Genomic DNA, 26,645 nt, shown 5'->3' with positions numbered 1-26,645 from the left:
AAAGGACCGCTGAACAGTTTGTGCACATCCATAACAAAAAGGCCTGGGAAAGTGCTCTGATTTCTTATAGCAAATTTATTCAGCACTTAGTGAGAAATACTTTTCTTTGTTATTAATCCTCATAAAAATGACATGAATTTCAGTTGCAAAATACCTGGCTGCATCCACTGAGCATTCTAGTTTTTGTAGTACCACATTTAATTCTTCTTTCATCTTATAACCCAAAAAACAACAGATTTTAAAAAAATGTTTTTAGGTTTCTCAGAAATTGTTCTTACCTCTTCTGTATATTCTTTCTTAAGAGGGGCACCAGCAGTTACCTGAAATAAAAAAGAAACAATGGTCTTAAGTCAGAATTTCCCTAAAATATCGGGAAAATACTTTTCTCTCTGATTAAAAAAATGACAAAGCTTTTATCATTAGGATAAAGCTTTTCAGAAACATCTCTATAAGCAGCAGTCAATATGTTAAACATGTCACCATTTAAAGGTTTAACTGAAAATTTGTTGTAACTGAGGATGTTATTTCACTGCGTTTCTTTCAACTGTAGCTGAGCAAACAAGTAATTATTGTGATGTGTTATGGCAACATCCAGTTCTCAATTCAGAATTGAAGTTCTGGTTTTGTTCACACCTTACCTAAAAATATAACAACTCTAATCCAGTTTTAATTCTTTTGCTTTTTAAGTATCGATTTTTAAGTATCGATTTCTGTTGTAGCAGGCTGGGTCTACACATTATGCTGTCAAACGAAACACAGCATAATCCTATGTTTGCTGAAAAGAGGAACACGGGGACATGCATTTGCAGGGGAGAAATACTGGGTGAGTCCTAAGCCTTCTCCTGCCAACTGCTTTCCCCTCACAACTCCACTCTACTCCATTCTGGATGCCTTTTCCTCAGCCAGTCTCAATTACCAGAAAGTAGCTCAGCTGGGAGAAAACACAATTAAAAGGCACCAGGAAGGGGAGGGTTAAACACTACCACTTTCCCCCAACAAATGCCTAACCCCTGCATTCAGCAAGGTAAGTAATATGTTGTTTTGGCCCCATATTGAACTGGTTAAGAGTTCACCTTTTCAAGCTGAATGTGAAGCATTTATACATGATAAGCATGACTAAGAGACAAATCTGAAATCCATACTTAAAGCCATTTAAACCACTCTTTACAATAATAGTGGACAACGAATGCTCCAGGGACAAATTTGGTCTGCTGAGTGTTCTAGGCAATCCACCAGATATATGTCTGGATTCTAAACTTCAGCGAAGCACTGCTAAATGGAAGGGGGCTGCACTCATGCAAAGCATCCTTGCATGAGCACAGCTCTCCTTTCATTTCCAGAAAGTGCTTCTGAAGACAGAGCAGCAAAAGTTAGTCTCTTTCCACACACTGTTTTTCACCCTGTCACTCTACACTTCTCAGCATCCTCTTTATTTTGCTGTTGTTAACACTCACCAGCTGGCTGGTGTTACTTTCTAGGAAGGGAGAAATTCGATCATAACAAAGTAAGGAAGGTGAGAGAGCTGGATATAGCAGCAGTAGTATTAATGTGACCGGGAGAGTAGGTAGGGTGAGAAAGTGGAAAGTGGGAGGAGAAGCATGTGTGAGAGCGGTGGGGGTAGCATTACTAAAAGGTGGCATGGAAAGGTGTGGGGGGTGGGATTTACTAGGAGTGCTCCCTCTAACTGTCTTCTCAGAAAAGGATTGTCAGCAAATCTAACTACTGAACCCGGCTTTGTAATCTTGTTTCTTGTCAAATCTGAGCAGCTTTGTTGCTTAAAAATAATTACTAACAAGCAGAAATCTGCTCAGCTGCACTTGGCAGTCCTTCAGAGTGGAAATATGAAAGTACAAAAAACCCAATAAATTCCAGACTAATTCCAGAGAGCCAGCAGCAGAGCACAAATGTGGCGCACACCTCAACGGGAAAAGTGGGATGGGGGGTGAGCTAGACACGTTCGAGGAGAAGGGAAAAACTGGTCCTGAGTTATGAACTGTATGGCTAGTTGCTTTTCCTGCTTAGACTGGATGCCTCATTTGGTTGAGCAAAGAAGTTAACTCAAGTTTCAAAGGTTTCAGTGATCAGGCTCAGCCTGCAGAGAACTATTCACAAAAGGAGCTACCTTATTTCTACTCAAGCTCTCAACTCAAGAAATCCATTTTCCAACCCCTGCAAATTGGGGGGAGGGCGTTGGGTGCCCACATATTCATCATTTTTACCCAACTTACAAATCTCTGCAGTTTGAGGATATAAAAATAGTTAATACATCATATTAGCATTCCAAAACCATTAGTAGCAGTAGTGCTACTGAGACAAATGGGACTATACTTCTGAGTAAGCATGGATAGGATCATGTTGCAGGTAGAAGAGTGAGTTTGAAAAATATCAGTAGCAGAAGTGATCTGCAGAAGGATTTTAAAGGTGGATATGGAGGGTGCTTCCGCATGAATATGAAGTAGTGTGTTCATTGCTGTAAGAATCAATGCTGTAGGAGTGTGTATGCAAAATTAAAAGTAGAGAGAAGCAAAGACATGCAGATTCTAGAAAGGGGAAGATAAGAAATATGCACTGGATGCAAAAACAGAGGATGAGGGATGCAGTGAGGGAAGTACAGGCTGGCTGAATGTGACCAAAGTGGTTAGCATGCTGAACTATCCAGATAGCGAAATTCTGGGCCGAAGTAAGATGGCTGAAGTAAGAACAGCAACAGCCAAGGGGGAGTAGGTTGCAAAAGCCAAAGAGGGGAAAAAAGTCAGGCTCCAGTAAGAATTCTACTGAAGGATGGAAAAAAGTAAAGACTCAAAGATGAAAGCCAGACCACATGCTTGGGTGACAGGCTGCGGGAGAAGAAAGAAATGGATGAACTTTGGGAGGGAAGAGAAATATTTGGTTTAAATACATCTGTCTTGTGCACTGCTATCGTTCAGATCAAAAGAAACCAAGAAAACGGGGCACAATCTAGCCAAGTTAAGTAGTTTAGATTTCTATGGAAGCTCTCTCTATATCAGTAACTCCCTCCCATTGAATTTAATGGGATTCAGCATTGACTGGAGTGTGTGTCTAGTTTGCTAAAATAATTTAAATTTTTGAGGGAATGGCAGAAATAGTGCTAGCAGCAAGAAGGTGGTAACTGAGACTCTGGAATGCTGAGTTTATCCATGACAGTGTAAAGTACACGGTGAAATCACACAAAAAAACCATCAGTGCCCAAGAGTGAATCGGAGATAGAGATACTGAAAATAGGTTTAATTCCCCTTCCTAATTTTTAGTAGTTTTTAGAGCTATCCTCTGTAATATATCTAAAGCCATGTAATCTCCAAGGCTAATGCCACAGAGGACATCTGCATGATGAAAGACAGTGCAATGAGCTATGTTAATTGGCCTGCATTGAAAATTATTCCAACAATTTTAAAATTAAAATGTTTATATACATTTCAGATGATAACAGCTTATTTTGAACCTTAAGGAGGTTTAAAGATTAATCATTTGTTTTATTAGATAGGTAGAGAAACTTACACTTGGCCCACCTCCATGCATCTTCAAAGCCCTCACTGTAGCAACAAGCACAACCACACTGGGAACCAAGCCAGAAGCTCTGCATTTGATGTTGAAGAATTTCTCCATCCCAATATCAGCACCAAACCCAGCTTCAGTTACTGTTAGGAATAAAGGATTAATTTAAATTAAAGGGATGACAGAGTCAAAGAAAAGTTTCTACTTGACTGTCATTCACAACCCAGGCTCTCTGATGCATGCCTGAAATCCAATGTATTTATTTATTTATTTGATTCAATTTATATAGTACTCTTCCAAAGATGGCTCAGGGCAGTGTACATTAAAAACAAAAACAATTAAAATAAAAAATCAATTAAGAGCAGATTAAAATTGCAATTAAAACTAAATAACATTAAAACTAAATATCATTAAAAGCCAGGCTAAAAAGATGGGTCTTTAAGGCTCTCCTGAAGGTTTCTAACAAAGACAATCTTTTTATATCCACAGGGAGCACATTCCACAACCTAGGGGTGACAACAGAGAAGGCCCGATCCCAGGCTGCCATGAGATGAACTGGTGGCACCTGAAGACAGACCCTTCCTGATGAGCGGTGGGGATCTTGTAGAGAAAGCGCCGCATTTTGAACTAACTGAATTACATACAAAGGCAGTCCTACATAGAGAGCACTGCAGTAGTCCAACCTGGAGGTTACCAGATGGTGCACCACTGTTTTTACGTCATTTTTCTAAATAAATGGGCAGAGTTGCAAATCAGTTGCATCTGCTAAAAAGCACTCCTGGCCACAGCCTCAACTTGAGGCACCAGGAAGAGACGCAGGTCCAAGAGTACTCCCAAGCGATGAACCTGTTCTTTCTAGGGGAGCGTAACTTCGTCCAGAACGGGAAGCTCTAGCCCATCTTGCAGATTACGACGCCCAACAATGAGCACCTCCATCTTGCTTGGATTCAGCTTCAGTTTATTACCCCTCATCCAGCCCATTACTGCCTGTAGGCAGGCATTTAAGGGCTTAACACTATTTCCTGATGTTGATGCGAAGGAGAAATAGATTTGGAGTCATCAGCATATTCATCACACCCAGCACCAAATCCCCTGATGACCTCACCCAGTGGTTTCATGTAGATATTAAAAAGCATTGGTGACAGAATGGAGCCCCAAGGGACTCCATATTAATAGCTCCATCTTTGAAGAGCAGCTGTCACTAAGCTCCACCATCTGAAATCTAACCAAGACATAGGAGCGGAACCACTGTAAAACAGTGCCTCCTATCCCCAAATCCCTCAGGCAATTCAGAAGAATACCATGGTTGATGCTATCAAAAGCCACTGAGAGATCCAAAAGTGTATGCAGGGGCTTTGCCCAAGCACCTGAAATAAAACAACTGATGGGGAGGAAAGTAGTGTCAACATTCAGTGTGCCAACCGGCTCCTCCAAATGGCTTGGGAACCATATGATCACCCTAGGTAATAGTGCCTTGTGTTTCATTTCCCTTTGGAGGAGTCAGGCAAACTCACTCTCACTGGCAGCCACAGGCTGAGAAGTAAAATTTACTGATGGGTAGAACTCTTGGCATGGACAGTCATGAATCCATGGGGGCATATCATGAGTTTATTTTCAAAAGAATGTGTGGGAAACTTCATCAGGTGTGGAGTCTAGGATAATTTCCTGCTATTTTAATTTTTTTGAAGCATGTGTTTCACACAAGTTCACACTGATCTAGTTCTCAGAATTCCCCTTTCCTTCCTCCCCACCAGCAATGTGAACAAAATTATGGTACTGGACTTCCATTAATAAGATTCACTCCAAATATTGCTTTAGATTCAAGTTTACATCACATCATGCATAGTAGCAACCCTATACTACATTTTAGCTACTTGGTGAGACACTCACATTTATAGCTGTTATAGCTGATTATAGGTCTATCCAGTATGTCTGTTGTTTTGCTGAAGTGAACTGAAACAGCTTCTATACTATTGTGAATGCTTGAGTCAGAATCCATAAATCAGACATAATGGGTAGGACCCAGACAAAGTTATTCACAAGTAAGTCCCATTGAAATTAATGGGACTTAAATTAGTCAGGACTAACGTCTCATTTTGCTTCAACAGTGCTTAGTCATGACTGTCTGGATCCTGCCCAATGTGTACAAGGGCTTGTCATATGGAGCCTTCGCACTGTGTGGTGAATCTCTATACCACTGCTGAGAATTTTTGATGGTGAAGAAATTCTCTGTAGCATTACTCTATATACAAGGCCTACAACATGGAACAAGCAATTTCAGCTGGTCTGCTCATGGCTGGTGTAACATGTATACTGGCTTTGAGGCTAAGACAGCATGTCCTGCCATAGGCTACATAATAGGTTTAAGGCAGTGGTGAGATTTGAACTGGGAATGTTCTGATTTACGAGTGTAGTATCTTAGCCACTATACTGCACTAGCTTATATGGATGGAACAGGGATTCTAATTCTCATTAGTTATACAGAGCCAAAGAATGGCAGTAATATCCGGTGTGATGTTATGCTTAAAGTATACATTTAATGATTACAATCTCATTTTAACACATAAGCCCCAAATAATAACTTAGCATTTTGTTCTAATTGCATTTTACTTTCCATGGCTTCAACGTTTTAAATTCTGCTAGAGCTGACCATCTTGCATGGCCTGCGTTTTGTGTGTGTGTGTCCCTATCAACTTCACAATGGCTGGACCAATATAAACCAAATTGGGTACAATTGTAGGGACACCTCAACGGCATAGTTTGTGATGACCCCAATTCAAGATGGTGGATGTATAAACCTTTGAGGTGCAAGGGGGCTAATGTGAACTGCATAACTGATTTGAACCAAATTTCCTACAGCTGTAGGGACACATAGGGACGGTTTGGTGTAGTTTGTGATGATGTCATCCACCCCAATTCCAGATGGTGGACATGTGAATGTTTAAGGCTGAAGTGGGCTAACTTGTGAGGTTGGTGATTATCAATTATTATTATTATTTATTCAATTTCTATACCGCCATTCCAAAAATGGCTCAGGGCTGTTTACACAGAGAAATAAAAAATAAATAAGATGGATCCCTGACCCCAAAGGGCTCACAATCAAAAAAGAAACATAATGAGAAGAAAGTAGACATATTCGTTCTTACCAGAACATGTTTCTTTTTCTACTAGAATCTCCATAGCCCACCTAGTAAAGCAGGCATGCACACACTCAGAAACTGTAACAGTTAAAGCAAAATTAACATGCATTAAGAGGTTCATGAGCACTCACACTTCCTTAAGAACATAGTTTTAGTTGATGTTTTTAGTTGAGTTTTATTGATAATTTTAATTTTAAATTTTATATATGTTTTACATCTGTTAGTTTTTTGTTTTGTTTTGTTTTGAGAAGTATAAAGTGATACACATTGGGATGAAAACTCCCAACTTTACATATACCCTGATGGGATCTGAGCTGTCGGTGACTAAACAGGAGAGGGATCTTGGAGTCGAGGTGGACAGCTTGTTGAAAGTGTTGACTCAAGGTGCGGCAGCTATGAAAAAGGCCAATTCCATGCTAGAGATTATTAGGAAGGGGATTGAAAATAAAACGGCTAATATTATAATGCCCTTATACAAAACTATGGTGTGGCCACACTTGGAGTACTGAGTACAATTCTGGTCACCACATCTAAAGGAGGACATTGTAGAACTGGAAAAGGTGCAGAAGAGGGCAACCAAGATGATCAGGGGCCTAGAGCACCTTTCTTATGAGGCCAGACTACAACACCTTGGGCTTTTTAGTTTAGAAAAAAGATGACTGCAGGGAGACATGATAGAGGTCTTTAAAATCATGCATGGAGTGGAGAAAGTGGATAGAGAGAAATTTTTCTCCCATAATCAACTTGTGGATTTCTCTGCCACAAGATGTGACAGCCAACAACCTGGATGGCTTTAAGAGCGGTTTGGATAACTTCATGGAGGAGACGTCTGTCAACGGCTACTAGTCTGAGGGCCATCGGCCACCTCCAGCCTCAAAAGCAGGATGCTTCTGAATATCAGTTGCAGGGGAGTAACAGCAGGAGAGAGGGCATGCCCTCAAGCCCTGCCTGTAGGCTTCCAGCAGCATCTGATGGGCCACTGTGTGAAACAGGATGCTGGACTAGATGGGCCTTGGGCCTGATCCAGTAGGGCTGTTCTTATGTGACTTTGGTAGAGGGTATATAAATATATCTAATAAATAAGTAACACCTTGCTAGGTCAGTCCAAGGTCTATCTAGTTCAACACAATTTGCAAAAATCCTAGCAACCAGCAGGTACTAAGTGGTCCACTGGAAATTGGTGTACTGGTGAATTATGGTCAACCTTTGGCCCAAATGAAGTCCCTGTCTTTGAAAAATGGAAATCTTTCAGAAAGCCTGAAGTTAAACAGTCTTCCAAATACATACACACATACATACATACATACAGGAATACGGCACTCTGAAAAAGGCACAGATTCCTGAATAAAACAAACCCTAGAAGTTGTTGCAAAAGTGTTCTGACAACAAATATTTTAAAACCTCTTTTCAACAAAAGTTCCCAAAGCAGTTTACATAGATAAATAAAAATGGATCCCTGTCCCAAAGGGCTAACAATCTGAAAAGAAACATAAGATAGACACCAGTCACTGGAGAGATGCTGTGCTGGGGCTAGATATGGCCAGTTGTTCACCCCCTGCTCAATAAAGAGAATCACCACTTGAAAAAGGTGCCTCTTTGCTCAGTTAGCTGGGGACTAACAACAACAACAACAACAACTTATTTATCAAGACAATGCACATTTGGGTTTCTCCCTACTTTCTGCACCTTCAGGATTTCACCATTTCTTTCAACAGAGCTGGAAAACCCCAAAAGAAGTGAGACAAATGTTCAAAAGTATTTAGCAAAATGAAACAGTGGTGGAGAAGAATTTTACTCTAAAAAGAGCTTATCTCAAAAAGGAACAGAATTCTCACTTTAAATCTTAAGCGGACAAACACCAAAGGCAGGAGAACTAGCACTCCAGGTTTTGGAAGAGGAAGGAAACAGGATGCAGTATAAAAACTGCTAGGATGAAGGCTACCAAGTGCAAAGGAAATAAAGCAGAGGATAAATTTGAAGATAAAGCCATGTGTGCCAAAGCCACATACTTTCAAACCTGTTTGTGCTCAAATATTCAGCATAATCACTTTTCTATTATTTCCTGCTTGCACATCAGAGCGCCAATGAAAACATAAGCAAACACAGGCCAACGGGGCCAGGAAGTTCCAAGCTAGTCTTAGTTCAATAATTACGTAACTGAGAAGGTCATTTGTGTAATTATAAACTAAGGCAACAACCTGCTTCATCTCATAGCTCTCTCACACATATCTGTACTTTGGAGATGCTGCCTTTTTCATTGACAAAAAAAAACAAAGGGCTAAACGAAGAGCAGAAGAAATGATGAGCAAACATAAAACAAATACAGAGCACAATCTAGCCAAAGTAAAGCATTTAAAAGTAATTTCAGTGCAAGTGTGCCAAGGATGTGCTTAAGTCTTCTATTTAAGCCAATGAGATATAAAAAATTTAAAATGTTTCTTACAATCAATTTTTGTGACATTACCCTTGCATTATTGCCAGTCAAGGCAAAGAGCAGTTTCAGGAGGGGAACAGCTTTCAGCAGGAAAATGGTACGGAGGGAAGGGTTAAACCTCTTTCCCCCTTCATTCTGAACTGGGGTGTCCCATGGCTGCTTTTTGCAAAAGAAGAAAACATGAAGTCACAACCACGGGATTCCAACAGTGTCTTGAAATAATGTCTGGTTTGGTCCTCACAATCAGTTTTAGGGCCAGTTTGTTCTGTGATCCCGTATCTAACCACTGAGAAAATGGCAGGCCTGAAATATTGACATTGAAGCAAACAGCAGCAGGATGGTATGGAATGCCTTCTCCTGGTGGACAGAAAGAGCACCACCAGTGATCCATCTCTGCACTTGCAATCCCACAAGTATATCTGGGCTGCTTTCTGACCTGGAGGCAACCACAGATGGGAGAGGAAATTGCTGAGTCATATTTGCTGGATTTTGCTTTTCAGAGGAGGTTTTAATGCAACAGCAATAGCAATAGCACTTACATTTATATACCACTCTATAGCTGGAAGCTCTCTAAGCGGTTTACAATGATTTAGCATATTGCCCCCCAACATTCTGGGTACTCATTTTACTGACCTCGGAAGGATGGAAGGCTGAGTCAACCTTGAGCCCCTGGTCAGGCTTGAACTTGTAACCTTCTGGTTACAGGGCGGCAGTTTTACCACTGCGCCACCAGGGGCTCATCCATTTTCAATGTGTTGCAAATGGTCCATAACTGGGAGTACATTATTCAGGACACACAAGGATGCAGCCTAGCCAAGGCATTTCATAGACTTGTAGTCACAGCCCCAGATTCAGATTCCTGCTCAGTCATGAAGCTCCATGGAGCTCTTTGGGGCAAGTCAGTATTAGTGGTAAGGGCCTATTGTAATCCAGTCTGCCTTTAAAATATAAATAAATACTGCTGTAGCTGAAGAGATCTTTTCAAAGGATAAGGCTAGCAGAAGTCCAGAATTACACATAATTCTGGAAAAGGGATATAAAGAGACCAATATATAGAAAGGGAAATGACTTTTAATATTTTTATTAAAGTAGATATTGCACACTGATGAATACAATTCCATTTTGGCTTCATGCTGGGATAAAAAAACAAACCATTCTGGTGATTCAGCATTTGCAGTGTATATTGTCCCCTCACCCAATGAAATTACTAACATGCAGGATGCTCTTGGGAAATATATTCTCTCTTTTATAGAATGTCAAAATTAAAAAAAATCAGAACAAAACTGTACCAAGCTGAAGCAGCTGATCAGATTTCACAGCCTTCTTTAAAAAGGCAGTAACAACTTTTACTATGCTGCAACTTAAAACAGCTCCAAATTAGCCTTTAAAAACAGTGGATTTTGACATGGGTGGAACTCTTTCAAATAGGGACCTCATGTTTAAGGCTGCAAATGGGATTTGGGATAAGGAAGAAAAAATCATTTATCCCATAATAAAATTCATTTTACACAGAGGGTGATTTTAAATGAAGCCAACCTTCCTGCAGTCAGTATTAACTATCAATGCATCTGAATCAAAACAAAGCATAGGCCCTGGAAGGCCCTAGTGAGAAACATGCACACTAGGCTAAGTTTCAGGACATGGAACTGCAGAGGCCAAATTCCAGAACAATGCAAGAGGAAATGGAAATTCTGAATTGCAAGCTGCCATCAACTCCCATGATGTAAACATATCTGCCCTGGTGCAGCTGTCAGCAAGGAAACTCTGGAGAGGAAGAGTTCAAAGTCACAGAATCACATGAACTCTCACCCCATGGATCTGAGGCATTTTGGCTGTGAAGCCATGCTTGGTGCATGTAGTAAGCAAGCAAAGTACCAAATTGGGCTGCTGCCAAAATAAACCAAGATGGATCATGACAGGCACCACATTTTTGTTACTACAGCAAGGGTGAATGAACTGGCTGTTTGTACAGCATGACCCAACATCTCCCTCTAAATGACAAACTGTGGAACTTAATGCTCCAAGATCTATCCGAACGATTCTGTAAAGCTTTTCCTAGTGTCCTACTCAGCCAATGTCTAATACTTTTGAGATGTTCACATTCCTCAAGTTATTTTCATCATACAAGTCTGTTCACGTAGCATATAATTATACTATTCAGCATTTATATGGTGAATTTTTTAAGCTTTTACATTCAATAATTATTACAAATCACCTTGTAAGGTTGGTCAGTATTATCACCCCCTTATTACAGATATGGAAGGTGGGGAGAAGCTAATAGCTTCCTGGCTCACACCTCATACCTTTAGCCATTGCATGACATTTCAGTTCTGTATGATGTATGCAGCTTAGCACTTGAGTTTTGCAGCTGTAGGTTAGGAAATTCCTTCCTACACCCTTTAGAGCAGTCCACACATTTGTACAGACCCAAGAGCATAGATACAGGAGAAATTGTGTTACAGCTGTATCCTAGCCCGCCTTCAACAGCTCAAAGCAGTATACAAAAGGTTCCTAGAGGTTCCCATCCAGGTACTTTAGCAGGCTCAGACCTGCTTCAGTTCAGACATGAAGTGTCGGAGATGGAGTTCCAGTGCATCAACCTTTTGCACCAACTATCCTAATGACCACTAGGGGCATTGGGAGTAGAGATTGTGAGTAAGCATCTCTCTAGCTGTTCTACCTGTCTCTACTCTATGATCTACTCTGTTCTACCTGTCTCTACTCTATAAGCCATTTCTGTGAGGGTCAGATTCTCTTCCTTTCCTCTTAGAGAGCAGATGCAACATCTCTCTCCCCCTACCTATTCATTATGTAGTTCTTTACATTAAGGATTGGGTCTTGACTATCCAAAGGAATTTATTTCAGCAATAAATACTTAGCATTTAGTTCTACAAGAATCTCCATGTATCTTCTCTAAATAGCTGCAACAACTAAAAACTCTGCATTCTACTCTAACTGGAGTGGTTGCTAATTAACTGGTCTTTAGTGCTCTGCTAATTAACTGGGAGTAAAAAGTACAACCCCCAGCATTAAGGACCAAGAAAATGCTTATTCAATACCTTTCCAAAGAGGGCATTCACACCATCAAAAACTCTGTTCTGCCCAGGTTTGGGAGCTGTGTGTACTCCCAATTTTCAGTTGTGTGGAAGCAAGGTAAGAGGAAAACCTGGGTAGAAGTGATTGTATGGAAGCAAGGTAAGAGGAAAAGCTGGGTGGGAGGAAAAGCTACCCAGGTTTTCCTCCTACCTTTCTTCCACACAACCGAAAATTGGAAGCACACACAGCTCCCAAACCCAGGTAGAACACAATTTTTGATGGCGTGAATGACCTCAAACTTTAAGTATGCCCGTGCCCATATGCAGCTGAGAGAGAAACATAAATGCATAATAAACTGAGGTCATAGGTTGATGCGACATGTAGTTGCTGTGTATCTTCCCCACAACTTTCTTTTTTTAATGTATCTTTTCTCCTGTAGATTAAAAACAGCAGAAAGGGGTCAGGAAGGGGAAATTGAGTGAAAACAAATAAACAGATAAGAATGGATTAGAGAATCCCTCCTCTGCTATTCCTCTGCCCAAACTTGCAAGCTTTCAAGGCTGCTTTTGGTGCACACACAAAGAGAGGGAGAGGGAAGAGAGACACTTGACTGTGCAGCATACCTAGCGTGGCCGTTAATGAATATGGGGGATTTACCCATCTGATAATTTTTCTTTTTAACCAATTGGTTAAATTTACAGCGCATGATTTTTGATCATCTATGACCCTCAGCAATTTCTCTTTGACAGTGCCATATGGTGTGGCAGCATGTGCGTTAGGGTGCTGAAGGCAGGAATTTTCACAGTGCTGACTACTACGTTCAAACACCTGGCAATATTTTTTCCCAAACAAAAACAAAACAAAAACCCCACAGATCAGAATTTCAGCTCTAATCGGTAACCCTAAATTCAGGGTTTGATTTAGCAGATTAACCCAGCTAAATATTATTAGACATTATTCCGATGAAAAATTATAGCAAGTGAATGATTACACAAGGTGTTGCTGGAGCAAGAAAAACAGAGGGAAAGCCTGACGATCAAGTCATTAAAAATTGGAGAGAGGAAACACTTTTGTGGGGGGAGAAAAACATGTTTTAGGGATTGTATGTATAGTTTATTAGATTTGGTGTGGGAGTTCAATGAAATGAGGTTGGTAACTTCTCAAATGCTTAAAGGGAAATCTGAATGCCCAAACTTTATTGCTGAAGAATCTTTTGGAGGCACACTGCCTGCTAAAATCCCTAAATGTCCAATTAAAGCTCCAGTGTTAGTGCGGGAGCATATACAATTTGGAAACCTGTGGGAATTTTGTGATGAAAGCAAACCACTTACGTAATTATCTTCAGAATACTCTGAAAACAAGAAAAAACATGTTGGCAGTCTGAGAATCAACTCTGTTTTTTATTATCCTTCAAAAAGTAGAATTTTTAAAAGGTATTTTATAATGTAAAAGCAATATTCTTGTCTGTTAAACCAACAGACAAGGTAATTAACCACAGTTAGGCAGTGATTTAACTTCCTTTATAACATAATAATGTAATTCAACATTATCCGGGGGGGGGGGAGTTGCATGTTGTGAAACCAGCTGAACCCCAGCTGATCATGACATTTCCTTAGTTATGGGTTTGTTTTAGTTTTCAATTTGTGTTTTTTGTGTGTGTTTCAGATCTTCAGAGCCACTTAAATGTTGTTGAGACTGTTGTTCATTGATTAACAATGGAAGCGTTTCCCACCCTGAAGTTTGTGGAGCTAAAGTAGGAAGATATGACAATAACTACTTGCTTTTTATCATCTGTCAGAGAGAGAGATACAAATGAGGCATTGGTGGAGAAGGCTGTTCGTACTATCTTATGAAAAATTACTGAGCTTTATAAGGGAGCACACTCAGTATGGAGACAAAGGTTTTCCTGAGATGAGTAGGCGCCTCAGTGATGGCACATGGCGAGATTTTCAAGCAAAAGGATGTTCATGGCATAGAAAATGTTATCAAGAGACTGTACATATCAAAATGTTCAAACATGCCAAAGAACGATATGAAAAAAAAGATAAAATCGAATACTGAGGAAGACCTAATACTGTCAAGCAGTACCTTCACTCAATCTCAATTATTGCCTTATAAAAGGGAATTGTTTCTTTTGTGAGAATGGACCGGGTTACAATAACCCTTTTCATTTAGTTGTACAGAAAATGTTGATCAGTCACTTAAAGATGTAGTTGAAATAAGTGGGAATAAGAAACTGCTTGTCAAGCTTTGTGCATCCATTGACCCTCAAGATGCACATGCTATTGACATTAAATACCATAAACGGTGCTGAGCAACACATGTAACAAATGTCAATAGCTCAGCACTCAACCCACAAAAACCAAGCAAGGCAAATGAGGTGGCAGCCGGAATTGAATTCCTTAGTCGGCTTGAGAATACATTGTTGGATGACAATATAGTCACCATGGCTCATCTTCAAGAGACATACAGAGGAATCCTTATGGCAAATAATGTGGACAGCCATCCCAGCTGCAAAAAAATAAAGCAACTTGTACAGCATGATAAACCAGGTGTTAGAATTCCATAAACCAAAACGAGTGAATACATCAGAGAACATGTTTCTATCAAAATTTTAAGAGAGGCTACAATTCAGTTAGCAGAAGAGAGCTACACTGACGCAAATGATGATGTGAAAATGCTTTATGATGCTGCTAAGATTCTATTAAAACAACAGCAATTATTTATATACCGCTTTTCAACAAAAGTTTCCAAAGTGGTTTACACAGAGAAAGAAAGAAAGAAAGAAAGAAAGAAAGAAAGAAAGAAAGGAAGGAAGGAAGGAAGGAAGGAAGGAAGCAAGGAAGCAAGGAAGCAAGAAAGGATCCCTGTTCCCAAAGGGCTCATAGTCTGAAAAGAAACCATAAGATAGACACCAGCAACTATCACTGGAGGTACTGTGCTTGGGGTGGATGGGGCCATGTTAAAAATGTGCCTCTTTGCCCAGTTAGCAGGGGTAATTTATTAGCAAAGCAGAGAGATGGGTATTTTCTAGTTCACTTACAGAAGTTACAGATCAGAATGTGCCAAGTAAATTGTATAGCTTCTTCCGTTGGGTTCTCAAGGGACCAAACACAAGCCTATCCACAGGGGAGGAAAAGACTGAAGTCAATCAGCATGCCATGAGTTTAGCTCAGACTACTGTGCCTTTGTTTCAGTCCAGGTCCGAAATAAACCTTGAAGACTCTATAGGGAAACACGAACTCTTGGTTGTACCAAGGTCTCTGTTTGCTACTGATGGTACAATGCTGAAATGCCCAAACAAAATCAGTCTGATGGCTATCCTGGAAAAATTACCCACAGGGAAGACACATTGCCTGATAATGAGGATGCAGAGCTACTAGCCACGAACAAGGAAAAAACAGAAGCCACTCATAGGGAGCCTAATCGGTCAGCTGGATTTGAGCTGGGACTTGTAGATGGGATGGCAGAACTCCAGTCACTTAATAAGCCGGACAGCATAAAAAACTGTGGCCAACTTGCTGAACATTTTACAGATTATTTTCTATCAAAATACAGAAACGATGATTAACTTCATATGGTATTTGATCACTATTATGTTGATATGTCATTCAAGACAGCAACACGTGAAAGAAGACAAGGGCCACAACCGGTGATAGCTTACCACATCACGGATACAACAAACAGCAAAATTAAAAATGAAGCGGTTTCTTTCACATGTGAGAACAAAGATGGAACTAACACATTACTGGTCAAAGAAGATACTTGGAAAAGCACATACAAATGGTAAAAATGTGGTAGTGGCACAGGGATGTGAATGCAGAGCTACACTTCAAAGTAATCAGGAAGAAGTGGATACAAAGCTTTTGTTTCATGTTGCAGATGCAACAAACAAGGGGGCTTCCAGAATCAACATTCACTCACCAGACACTGATGTTTTTGTGCTAGCTCTTCAACAGTACCCAGAATTATGCACTAACACTAATTTTGTTACTGGAAAAGGAGAGTTGTATCACACTATTCCTTTACTGCCCATATATGAAGCTCTTGGAGCCAGCAAGGTGTCTGCTTTGCCTGGCTTACATGCTATCAGTGGTGGAGACAATACTGGAGGTTTTGCAGGGAAAGGCAAACTAAGTTTCTGGAAAGCTTTCAAGAATGCCAATGACCGTATTAAAAGTGCACTTGTAATCCTGGGGAAGGATTCACTCCCCAGTGATGGTACATTTGCTGTCCTTGAGGGATTTATATGACAGGTTTACTTGCTTCATACACAGATCTCACAGGTTGATCGGTTAAGGTAAACCAAGAAACAAGCCCAATCTGATAGCCTTCCACCTACAAGAGATGTATTACACCACACAATACTACAAGTACACAATCAAGGAGTCATTTGGAATAATGATAAGATTGTGAAGCGTGTAATCCCATCATTTGAAAAATATGTTTGGAAAATGGAAGGGCATGTCTGGATACCAATAATGACCAATCAGTTCCCAGGTCCAAAGGCTGTACTTCAATTGATGAGGTGTGGATGCACTACCTCCAGATGCCAGGGAGGAAGATGCAGCTGTCGTAAAGCAAGGTTGATCTGCTGTGACATGTATGCCTGTGCATCTCAAAATACATAGAACCAAGAGGATGCTTGTGACAACATGATGGAGAATGAAGATCCAGAAGACAAGGAGCTAGAGGAAGAAGACACCAAGGATCTCTAGGAAGAAGCAAATTAATTCACATAATGTGATGTGTCAAAGTGCAAAATAACCCCTTTTAATTAATTATGAACATTATTAATATGCTGTAATATTAATTAGGTGTAAGGTAGTTCATTTTTGTCAAAAAAAAACTTATGCAAAACTTGTAGTAAAAGTCACTTAGGCAAAATGATTATTATCTATCATTTAATTATTCATTAACACTTTCACAGATCAGCATGACACTCAGAGCAGATTCTCAGACAGCCAACATGTTTTTTCTTATTCTTTGAGGAGGAGTATTTTGAAGAGAACTGTGTAGGTGGTTTGCTTTCATCACAAAAATCCCACGGCATTGTGCATGCTCCCGTACTATGTTGTACTTTCTTCAAAAGGCAGCACACTTAATGGTAATGTTTTAAAAAGTATTCAAAAAGGTTGCCTGAGAGAACACCTTTCTCTACAAGATCCCCACCGCTCATTAAGATCATCAGGAGGGGTCCATCTTCGGGTGCCACCATTTTATCTGGTGGTGACCTGGGATCGGGTCTTCTCAGTTGTCACCCTGGGTTGTGGAACACGCTCCCCATGGATATAAGATTATCTTCCTTGGAGGCCTTCAGGAGAGCCTTAAAGACTCATCTTTTTAGCCTGGCTTTTAATGTCTAAGTTTTAATTTTACTTTTAATGAGTTTTAATCTGGTTTAGATGTTTTGTTTTTTATTTTAATGTAAACTGCCCTGAGCCACTTGAGGAAGGGCAGTATATAAATTGATTGATTGAATGACTGAATGACTTAATGAATGAATACCTATCTATATATAAGAGATTACAATGACCTCTATAAAAAGTGCTTTGGTCATGGTACTTACCATTTCAGTACCACATATTTATTAGAGGATTTGGGATTTGGCTGATAACTTGTAATTAATACATTAAATCAAGCCCCATCCCACCTCTCTGGGCAATCTGTTCCAGAGATCCCCAGTATCAAACATTTTTGTGTGTTGAAGTCTCAGAAAGACTTCAAAAAGACTTCCCTGCCAAAATAGGGAAATGCTTTTGAGAGAGGAAAAAAAACACACACTCACACACTGAACTAAATGGCACTTACAGTACTTCCTAGCAGAATCCACAGGATTGAGCTGCTATTGGTTGTGTGTGAGTAGGAGCATCAAATTACACTCTGAAAAAAGGTGTAAGAACTGCTACTTCTGAGAAACATCCACCTATCCCTCTTGGTTTCTTCTTTCCTTAATGACTACACCTTTCAGCAGGTGTTCTTCTTTCCCTTGATGACTACACCTTTCTATAAATCTGAAAGGAGGACAGAGACACATGGCCAGCTTGTGGTCACAGCTGGCCCACAACTACCCTTACATGGTTGGGATCTCTGTTCTTCTTCCTTCTCTAGCTGTGGACGGAGGTGAAGACAGCACATGGGATAATTACCCTTTTCTTACTCACTGAATACTGCAAAAAAAGTAGCAGTGGGTAAGTAGTGACAATCCTTTCACTTTGCACAGGTTCCTAACATAACAGAAAGTGTCTCCTTACTTGCTGGGAACTCTGTTGCTTAACAGATTGTGGCCTCTTCTATGACATATAAAGGCAGGAGGTACAGTGGTGTACCAAGGCTGGAGTGGGACCAGAGACAAGATTTTAAAATGGGCCCCTTGCTGCCTTCCTCTCCTTCTCCTGGCCCCATGTCTCTACTGCAGAAGAACATTTTGGAAATGTGAACACATATAATATAGTGTAGCAGATTAACAGAGGACAGGAGACTACAGTTACAAGGTGTAAACAACTGCAGAACCAAATAATACAACAGTGAGGCTATTCACGCGATGGGGCAAAATCGGGCAAGCGGAGGCTAGCCCGATTTTGTCCCATCATGTGAACCACCGGGCTCGGCTACGAGCCCGGTAGTTCCTAGGCGAGTAACCCGTCTAACTACCCTGCCCTAAAACCAGGTTTGTGGAGTGAACACTCCGCAAACCTGGTTTTAAAGATTGTGAGTAGCCATGGTGCGGCTCCGCGCCACAGTTACTCATGAGGAGACCCCTGGAGGGGAAGCGAAAAGTTGCCTCCCAGCTCCCAGGGTCTTGCCAGCATGCCCTGAAGCTTCCGGGGGCCAATTGGCCCCCACTCTGTCACGGAGCCGGCAATCGTGTGGGCAGCCAATCTGGCTGCCCAGGGATCCCACCCAGATCGTCTGTGGGGAGAGCGGGCTTAGCCTACTCTTCCCAGTGTGCTTCCCAAACCGGGTCTCACCGATCATGAGACCCAGCTCAGTATCAGCTTTGTAAAACACAAGGGGGAAATTCATTCTTGCTACCACAAGAACAGCTCTCCTTCCCTTCTATGCTCTCCTTCCCTTCTCCCAGCTCTCCTTCCCTTCTAAAGAAGCTCCTCCAAAGGGAGCTTCTTTTCCAAGCTTAACCATTTTTGTCAGGGCTGTAGCATGGCAAGATAGGTGTTTTTTTTTTTTGTTTTAAACACACAATATTTTTCATTTGCAAAAGGGAGGTGAAGGGATATCCAGGCAAACCACAGTTTAAAAGTAGCAAACAATCCAGGATGCTAGGCTAGCTCCGCTCTTCCCCAACCCTCACAGATTGTGAGCCATTTTTTCTATCAGTAAGTGGAATGAGTTTTGTTCTGGGTGGCAGTATCAAGGCAGTGTGCGTGCATGTGCATTATTATGTGCCACTATTGATACAATACACACACCATAAATATGGAAGGAAAGAAGTATATTTTACAATTCTATTTATCTGTCTTCTGTTTAATAGCAATTGTACTTGCCATTGGTGGTTTAAAACGGCCTATAAAAATAAAATAATAAGAAGAAAAACAAATCTCTGTCTGTGTTTTGTTTATTTAAATTTGAATTAATCCTTGCTTTCTTGCTCTTATCCTGTAAAATATTGGTTGCCTGAGTCTTAGTTGCCCCTATAATAGTCAGTCACAGTAGGCTTCCCATTTCCTTCCAAATATCCTGGAGATTGGAGCTAACACATGCCTTAGATTAACCAAACTAGCTGCTTGCCAAAGTCAGACAGCCGGGTCTTACAATCAGTGAGACCCGGTTTGGAAGCGTGAGCTGGGAGAGTGGGCTAAGCCCGCTCTCCCCACACACGAGCAGAGCGGGAGCCCTGGGCGGCCGGATTGGCTGCCCACACGATTGCCGGCTCTGTGACGGAGCCGGTGGGGGCTAGGGAGCTTGGGGGGCCATGTGGCCCCCAGAAGCTCCAGTATGCCCTGCGTGAGTGTGCAGGGCATACTGGGGAGACCCCCAGAGCCGGGAGGCAGCTTTTCACCTCCCCTCCGGGGGTCTACCCATGAGTAACCACGGCGCAGAGCCACACCATGGCTACTCACGATCTTTAAAACCAGGTTTGCAGAGTGATCGCTCCGCAAACCTGGTTTTAGGGCAGGGGTAGTTAGGCGGGTTACCCGGCTTGGAACCACCGGGCTCACAGCTGAGCCTGGTGGTTCACACGATGGGGTCAAATCGGGCTAGCCTCTGCTAGCCCGATTTCGCCCCATCGTGTGAATAGTCTCAGAGTGTTAAATAAGGGCCTTAACTTGTAGACTAATTAATTTTTACATTTTTGTTCCATCTTTTGGAGCTGATTCAAACATTCAAGGCAGGTAATAATATCAGAAACTTAAAGACAGACAAACATAGTAAGCTGCCAGGATTGTCTGCACTGACTGGCAGCGGCTTCTCCAAGGTTGCAGGCAGGAGTCTCTCTCAACCCTGTCTTGGAGATGCTTCCAGGGAGGGGACTTGGGACCTTCTGCATGCAATCATTTTTATTTTTATTTATTTATTTTATTTTACGTGTTATATCCCGCTCATCCTCCAAGGAGCCCAGAGCGGTAACATGCTTGAGTTTCTCTTTCACAACAACCCTGTGAAATAGGTTAGGCTGAGAGAGAAGTGACTGGCCCAGAGTCACCCAGCTAGTTTCATGGCTGAATGGGGATTTGAGCTTGGGTCTCCTCGGTCTTAGTCCAGCACTCTAACCACTACACCACACTGGCTCAGGCAGTTGCTCTCCCCCATCCCATTAGGGGTATATCTTATAGTGCTCACAAATGTAGTCTGCCACTCAAATATAAACCAGGGTGGATCCTGCTTGCTGCCACAAGACCAGCTCTCCTCCCCAACTCAGGACTCCAGGAGGAGGAACGGAAGTTGGGGTGAACCATAGGGAAATGAAATGGGGCAAATCCTCTCCAATTAAGGCCAAAATACAAAAAAATGCTAGAAATGTCTGCAAAAAGGAAAAAGGCTACTTCAGGACAGAGGCTCCTTTATAATAGCAACCAGCACTCAAGTAAAACACATATTCAAGCAAATCACACATGTAAAACTCTCTCTCTCTCTCTCTCTCTCTCACACACACACACACACACACACACACACACACATCACATGCACACTAATTCATATTACTTCTGAAGAGAAACACACTGGCTAAGCAAGGGTTAGGGGTTTGGATTACTTTCCTGGGGGGAGACTACAAGCCAATCAGCCAACTTCTGCCACTGAGCTGGGCCTCAGTTCCTCATACTTGTACTGTTCATGGTGAGGCTTCATGGCCACAAGTACATTACAATTTCAGCTTAACAAATGTATACATTTGAAATCCCAAGCAAAAATATATAACAAAAAATCTTAAAACATGTGCTTGCACCAGTGTTCCCTCTAACAGGAATTCCCAAATGTTGTCTACAACTCCCAGCATCCCCAACTGCAAAACCCCTTGCTTGGGGATTATGGGAGTTGTCGTTAACAACATCTGGGAATCCCTGTTAGAGCGAACACTGGCTTGCAATCGTCCTGAAAAATCAGCTCAAATAGAAAATATTGAAGTTCCTTTGGAGAAGAAGTTTAGTGACTAAGAAGTATGCTTGCAGCAATAATGAGTTGTAAGGAATTTGATAAACAATTGACAGTCTCCAGAGAAACCTCTACTCTATGATCATAGTCCCAACCCATTTGTAGGAGAATGTCAGGACCTCCTACAAATGGGAAGTTGTTGGAAAAGGAGGAACCAGGATATTTGCTCTCTTACACACGATGTGGTGAATATTCAGAGAGTTCAGCTTGCTGTTTGCAGAGATCACAGATGTTGTCACACTGCTGAAAGCAGTATTGAATCAGGATGATCAATGTCTCTATCATTTGGTGCAGTCATCCAGGACACAGCACATTTGAAGTCATCAATCAGAATAGTGCCAAGGCTGCATCTAATTCAAATCAAAAGCTGGACCAAGCTGTTGAGTGGCTAGAACACTTTCTTTGCCTGCTTGGTTTCTTTTTCTTTTTCTTTCTAACTATGCAAAAATAGATACTTAACTCATATTTTGCTAATCCTTTCTCCATAATTGTGCAGTAAGAGCACACTCACTTGAAATAACAGTGTTTGTCCCCTCTCCCACCCCATCTGTTATGGTCACCGATACTCCTACTGCAGGCTACTGTAGTATGTAGAGTTTGACTAATATCATACCCTCATATTAAGTATAAGAATGGCATGATTGCAAAGGATTGATATGAATGAAAGTGCTTTGGGCTCAGTGAGTCAGCAAAGCGGTTGAATCAATCAGCAGATAGACATGCTTGTGGTAGTGGTGGGGTGTTGAGCTGTTGCATAAAGCAAGGTGTGTTTCTACCTCCCAGACTTGGTGGGGACTTTCAGTGAAGGCTGAGGGACAAACTCTACATTATGGGGAAACGTATGTAACAGTAGCACAACCCTTCACTCATTTTTAAATAAAAAGTTACTTCGGGAAGACTGAGAGTGGTGGTGGGGAAGGGGAGTACTTAACCCTTTCCCAGCCTCTTACCTGCATGAAATCCTACCCTGCTCAGATTCAAGTGCAAAACACCAGTACTAATCAGTTCCAAACTTCTTCCCTAAGTATAATACAGTCATTATCCCACCTCGAATATGGATTTCCTTATCACCAATTTCACTGCAGAAATGAAAAGTGGCTACAACTATTTCCCCCTCTCATACACAAAACTAGAGCTAGAGAACTTTTATTTTGGGAATTGATAGGAGTGAGTTATTAGAAGCAGTATCTTTGACAGTGTTGCTGGCTTTGATTTATGATTCTGAAAAAGAGAAAAAGAGAGATTGACCTCTAGTATTTTTGCCGATGGGAGACAAAGAATTTCCCTGTGTTAGCTATATTTCACTGTGAGGGAAAATCTGCTGAGCTGGCTTCTATTAGGTCTGTAAATTATAATGAAAGATGGCGCTAGAGAGATGTTTGTTAATAGATGTCTAATGAACAGAACAAATATTTCAATCACCTGCAAAGCAATATACAGCAATGTTTTATAAAAATACACAAGAAAGCAAATGTTAGAGTACACTGGGGCATACGTATGAAAATATGTAGAAAAGCCAATATTCTGTATTATAGGGAGCAACATGGAAACACTTAGCATGGTACTAAAGAATCTACTTGGAGATGGAACTGCTCTATCCATTTCCTTCTTCTGTCTAACTTAGTTTGCTTATCCAGGAAGTCTCTGGTTGCAAACCAGCAGGCAGAATAATATTTGCTGCTGCAAATTTTGCAAAATGATCCCACGGGGGAGTTAATTTTGGAACAAACTTCATTTACCATTTTGAAACTCTTACTGCAGCTGACCTCAAAAAGGCTACTGCTTTAGGTTTCGGTCCTCTGCTGGTGTTCCCTAGAACTGCTTCTCTGCATGCATCTTGGTTCCTACTAACACTGCAGAATAATACTGTCTTTTGCTTTACCATTTGTACAGTACCTATACATACACATTGCATAAATAATAAACACATTCAGAAGTCCTCAAATTCAATCCCTAGCATTTATAGGTAGGGCTGGGAAACACCCATCTGAAACCCTGGAAAGTCACTGTGGACCAATGTCTGACTTCACATAAGGCAGCTTCCTGTGTCATCATGTGATCGCTTTAATGTCAGCTCCACTGAAATTTAGAGATTCCTGCTGTGTGCATGCTCCCATAAAACAATAGTGTAAACCCAGAAATTTCTCCAATGTCCAGCTGGCAACATGCCAACCTGACATGAAGCAGAGATCCTTAACCTTTGTTCTGAACCCATCCTGGGTTGGTGTGTTGCCAACAGGAGAGAGAAAATTTCTGGGTTCACATGGATTACTCTACAGGAGCACATGTGCCACAGGAATCTTTAGATTTCCACAGAGCTGACTTTAGATTGATCATGTGAACCCATCCTATGTGAATATCACCACTACCAACCTTTTCCTTGTTTCAGGTTCCTTCTCCACTGCATTCAAACAACCTCCATTCTCAAAAAAGGCCTTTTGACCCTCATGTAGTGTTTATCTATGGGCCCATCATGCACCTTCTTTTTGCCTTGCAACTAAGATGCATAGTTCTGTAGTTCTAGCATTTGTCTAGATTCATCCCTCCCTACTCCTTGCCAACCCTCCCTCTGCTCTTTGCTCAATTTTTGTTTAGACTGTAAGCTCCTTAGGAGCAGGGACCTATGTTGCAGACAGAATTCTGTAAGGCAACACATCACCAATGGAGTGACATTAATAAATCTTCTTCTTCTTGTTCTTCCTCTTCATCTTCTTCTTCAGCAGCTTTAGGAATTTGGGAGCTAGTTGGCACAGGTCGCAGTGTGAGCATGGTGGTTCATGTAACCAAATGCTGAGACTCAAAGATGGAACATGAGCATCTTTCAAATGTGTTCTTAAGCCTTATCTGTTTGAGCTGGCTCTCAGCAGTCAGAGTTAAACTGGAAGTGGGTTATAGGAGTTCAGTCTTTGTCCTTTAGAATTTTATTCTGTTTTACTGGGCTTTCATGTGAACTTTTTAATTTCTTCTCCACCCCAACACTTCTAGATGGGGACAGGTAAGGAATCTAAATTGGGGTGTGTGTGAATTCCAAACAGAACCCACCCCTTTCCAACACACTGTAAGGTAGTGTTGTCTATTTATCCAGTAGACATGACTTCTGAATAAATAGCACACAACCTAGAAGGCAAAATAATTTTTTGCTTCCTTAAAATCATATGTAATTAAGAGCCCAAAAGAAGAATACTAAAGTTGTGATGAAGAGTTCAAGTGTTAAAAGAAAACAAAGGTAAAACACCATCAATTTCAATTGATTTAACTGAGTTGGCATTTACTGATCTAGGTTTCAAGACAATGACTCTGCTTTCGGCAGCATTAACTAAAGTTAATTTTGAGAGACTAGTCCAGGAATTAATAAAAACACAAAACAAAAATGAATATGTTTAATGTGTTATATGAACTAAATTGTTTGTTTAAAGAGTGTTACATAAGGGAGGGCAAGCTGTCATTTCCCCTTTCGATTTAATTAGATAGTGACCTTAAATTTCCAATGACTTCTACAAACGGTTTCCAATCATTGTCTCCCCACATGTGTAGTTGCTGCTCACATGTGTAACAAGCCCCCTGTGGCCAATTTTTATAACAAAAGCAGCTTTGGAAGCAACATATTTTTGGAAGGAGAACTAGCAGAGGTGCTTAACCATTTCCATTCTTACTTTATTTCTGATGCTACTTCATGCTGCCAAGCTGGTTTCCCCCACCCTAGGATTGTAGCCACGTGCTTGGAAGAGTAAATACACAGTTGCAATTCTGTGGGAGGATAGTGGCAGCTGAAAAACACGGAGATCGGGAAAGGATTCAGCACCCACACGAATACTTCTGCCTGCAAAACCACCCACTCAGAAGCTGTTTTTATTTATATACAAGAGGATGCAATGATTGACACTGGCGTATTGCAGCTTTTATTGTCCTGAAAGAGCAACTTGTATATTGTGCATTCCTGATGTGCAAAAAAATCAGGAAAGAGGGATAAAACAGCCTTTTGAGAGCACTCAAATATGGTATAATCACAGCTTAACATGTTGAAAAAAATTGCAGTAAAAAAAAAAAAGATTACGAGGACATACGGTAGTAAACTTCAGGTCCAAATCCCTGAAGCAGACATATTATTTACACAGTGAAAGCTTTACACAGTGAAAGGTTTTGCTCCCTTTGTGTACAATTAAAGAGTCACTTCATGGTTTGCATTTTTAGATGCACATTAAACACATATTGGCTGACATCCAGCACAGCATTAGGAGGGCGGAACAGGAGCGGCACTCACCCAACCTACGTTTTGGCTGCCAGAAATATTTCCCTGAGGGCTGAAAGACCCTCAGGAGCATATTCCTGCAACCTAAACAGTAGCTTTGAAGGGAAGGGAGAGCAAACTCACTCCCCCTCCTCCCTGCACATGCTCTCTGCTGCTTGGCAACACACTAGCTGAAATCCAAAGCAGCCTTTCTGGGGGCAGGGGGCAGCTCCTGCTCTGCCCTCCTAAAGCTGCACTGGATTGTACCATTATGTGTACACCTTAAATAACTAAGATTCACTCTAGTCAAGGAGTTGTGAATGGCTAGAATTGAGAATACATCACTGGTAAACCCAGGTTTTCCTCTCAGTTATGCTTGTCTGTATGGCAAATTTTTATGTATTGCTTGAAGATTCACATCACACTTATTTAATGTGTGAAATGGCTCAAACATACAATTCTTTAACACTTTTATGTTGGTTTTTTCATGTGAAAGATACAAATGAGTGTGTTTTACTGACTGCTAGAGCCATTTTCTTGGAAGTTGACCATGCAGTAAGAATATAATCTAGTAATGCATTTTAGATCTTTTGAAGAAGATGATGATAAATACCAAGCTGTGGTTTTTGCCTTTTTGTTCCTGTGTATCATCACTGCATCCATCCATCAATAACCCCAGTAA

General features: G+C 41.1%; 1 protein-coding gene across 2 annotated transcripts in view; it reads right to left on the bottom strand.

The window, feature by feature from the left end:
• The window catches only part of MTHFD1L (methylenetetrahydrofolate dehydrogenase (NADP+ dependent) 1 like), a 226,496-nt gene that overhangs the window by 98,499 nt on the left and 101,352 nt on the right, over positions 1-26,645 (bottom strand). For both annotated transcript variants that reach the window (XM_053292356.1, XM_053292364.1), the window contains 2 exons: positions 3,517-3,656; positions 279-320 (listed from right to left, as the gene is read on the bottom strand). In XM_053292356.1, coding sequence (XP_053148331.1) covers positions 279-320; positions 3,517-3,656 — 182 coding nt within the window. The remainder of the gene's footprint in view (positions 1-278; positions 321-3,516; positions 3,657-26,645) is intronic.

The sequence above is a fragment of the Hemicordylus capensis genome, chromosome 1 (genome assembly GCF_027244095.1).
Source record: "Hemicordylus capensis ecotype Gifberg chromosome 1, rHemCap1.1.pri, whole genome shotgun sequence".
In the NCBI taxonomy this organism is placed as follows: Eukaryota; Metazoa; Chordata; class Lepidosauria; order Squamata; family Cordylidae; genus Hemicordylus; species Hemicordylus capensis.
This window is presented reverse-complemented; position numbering and strand designations above follow the sequence as displayed.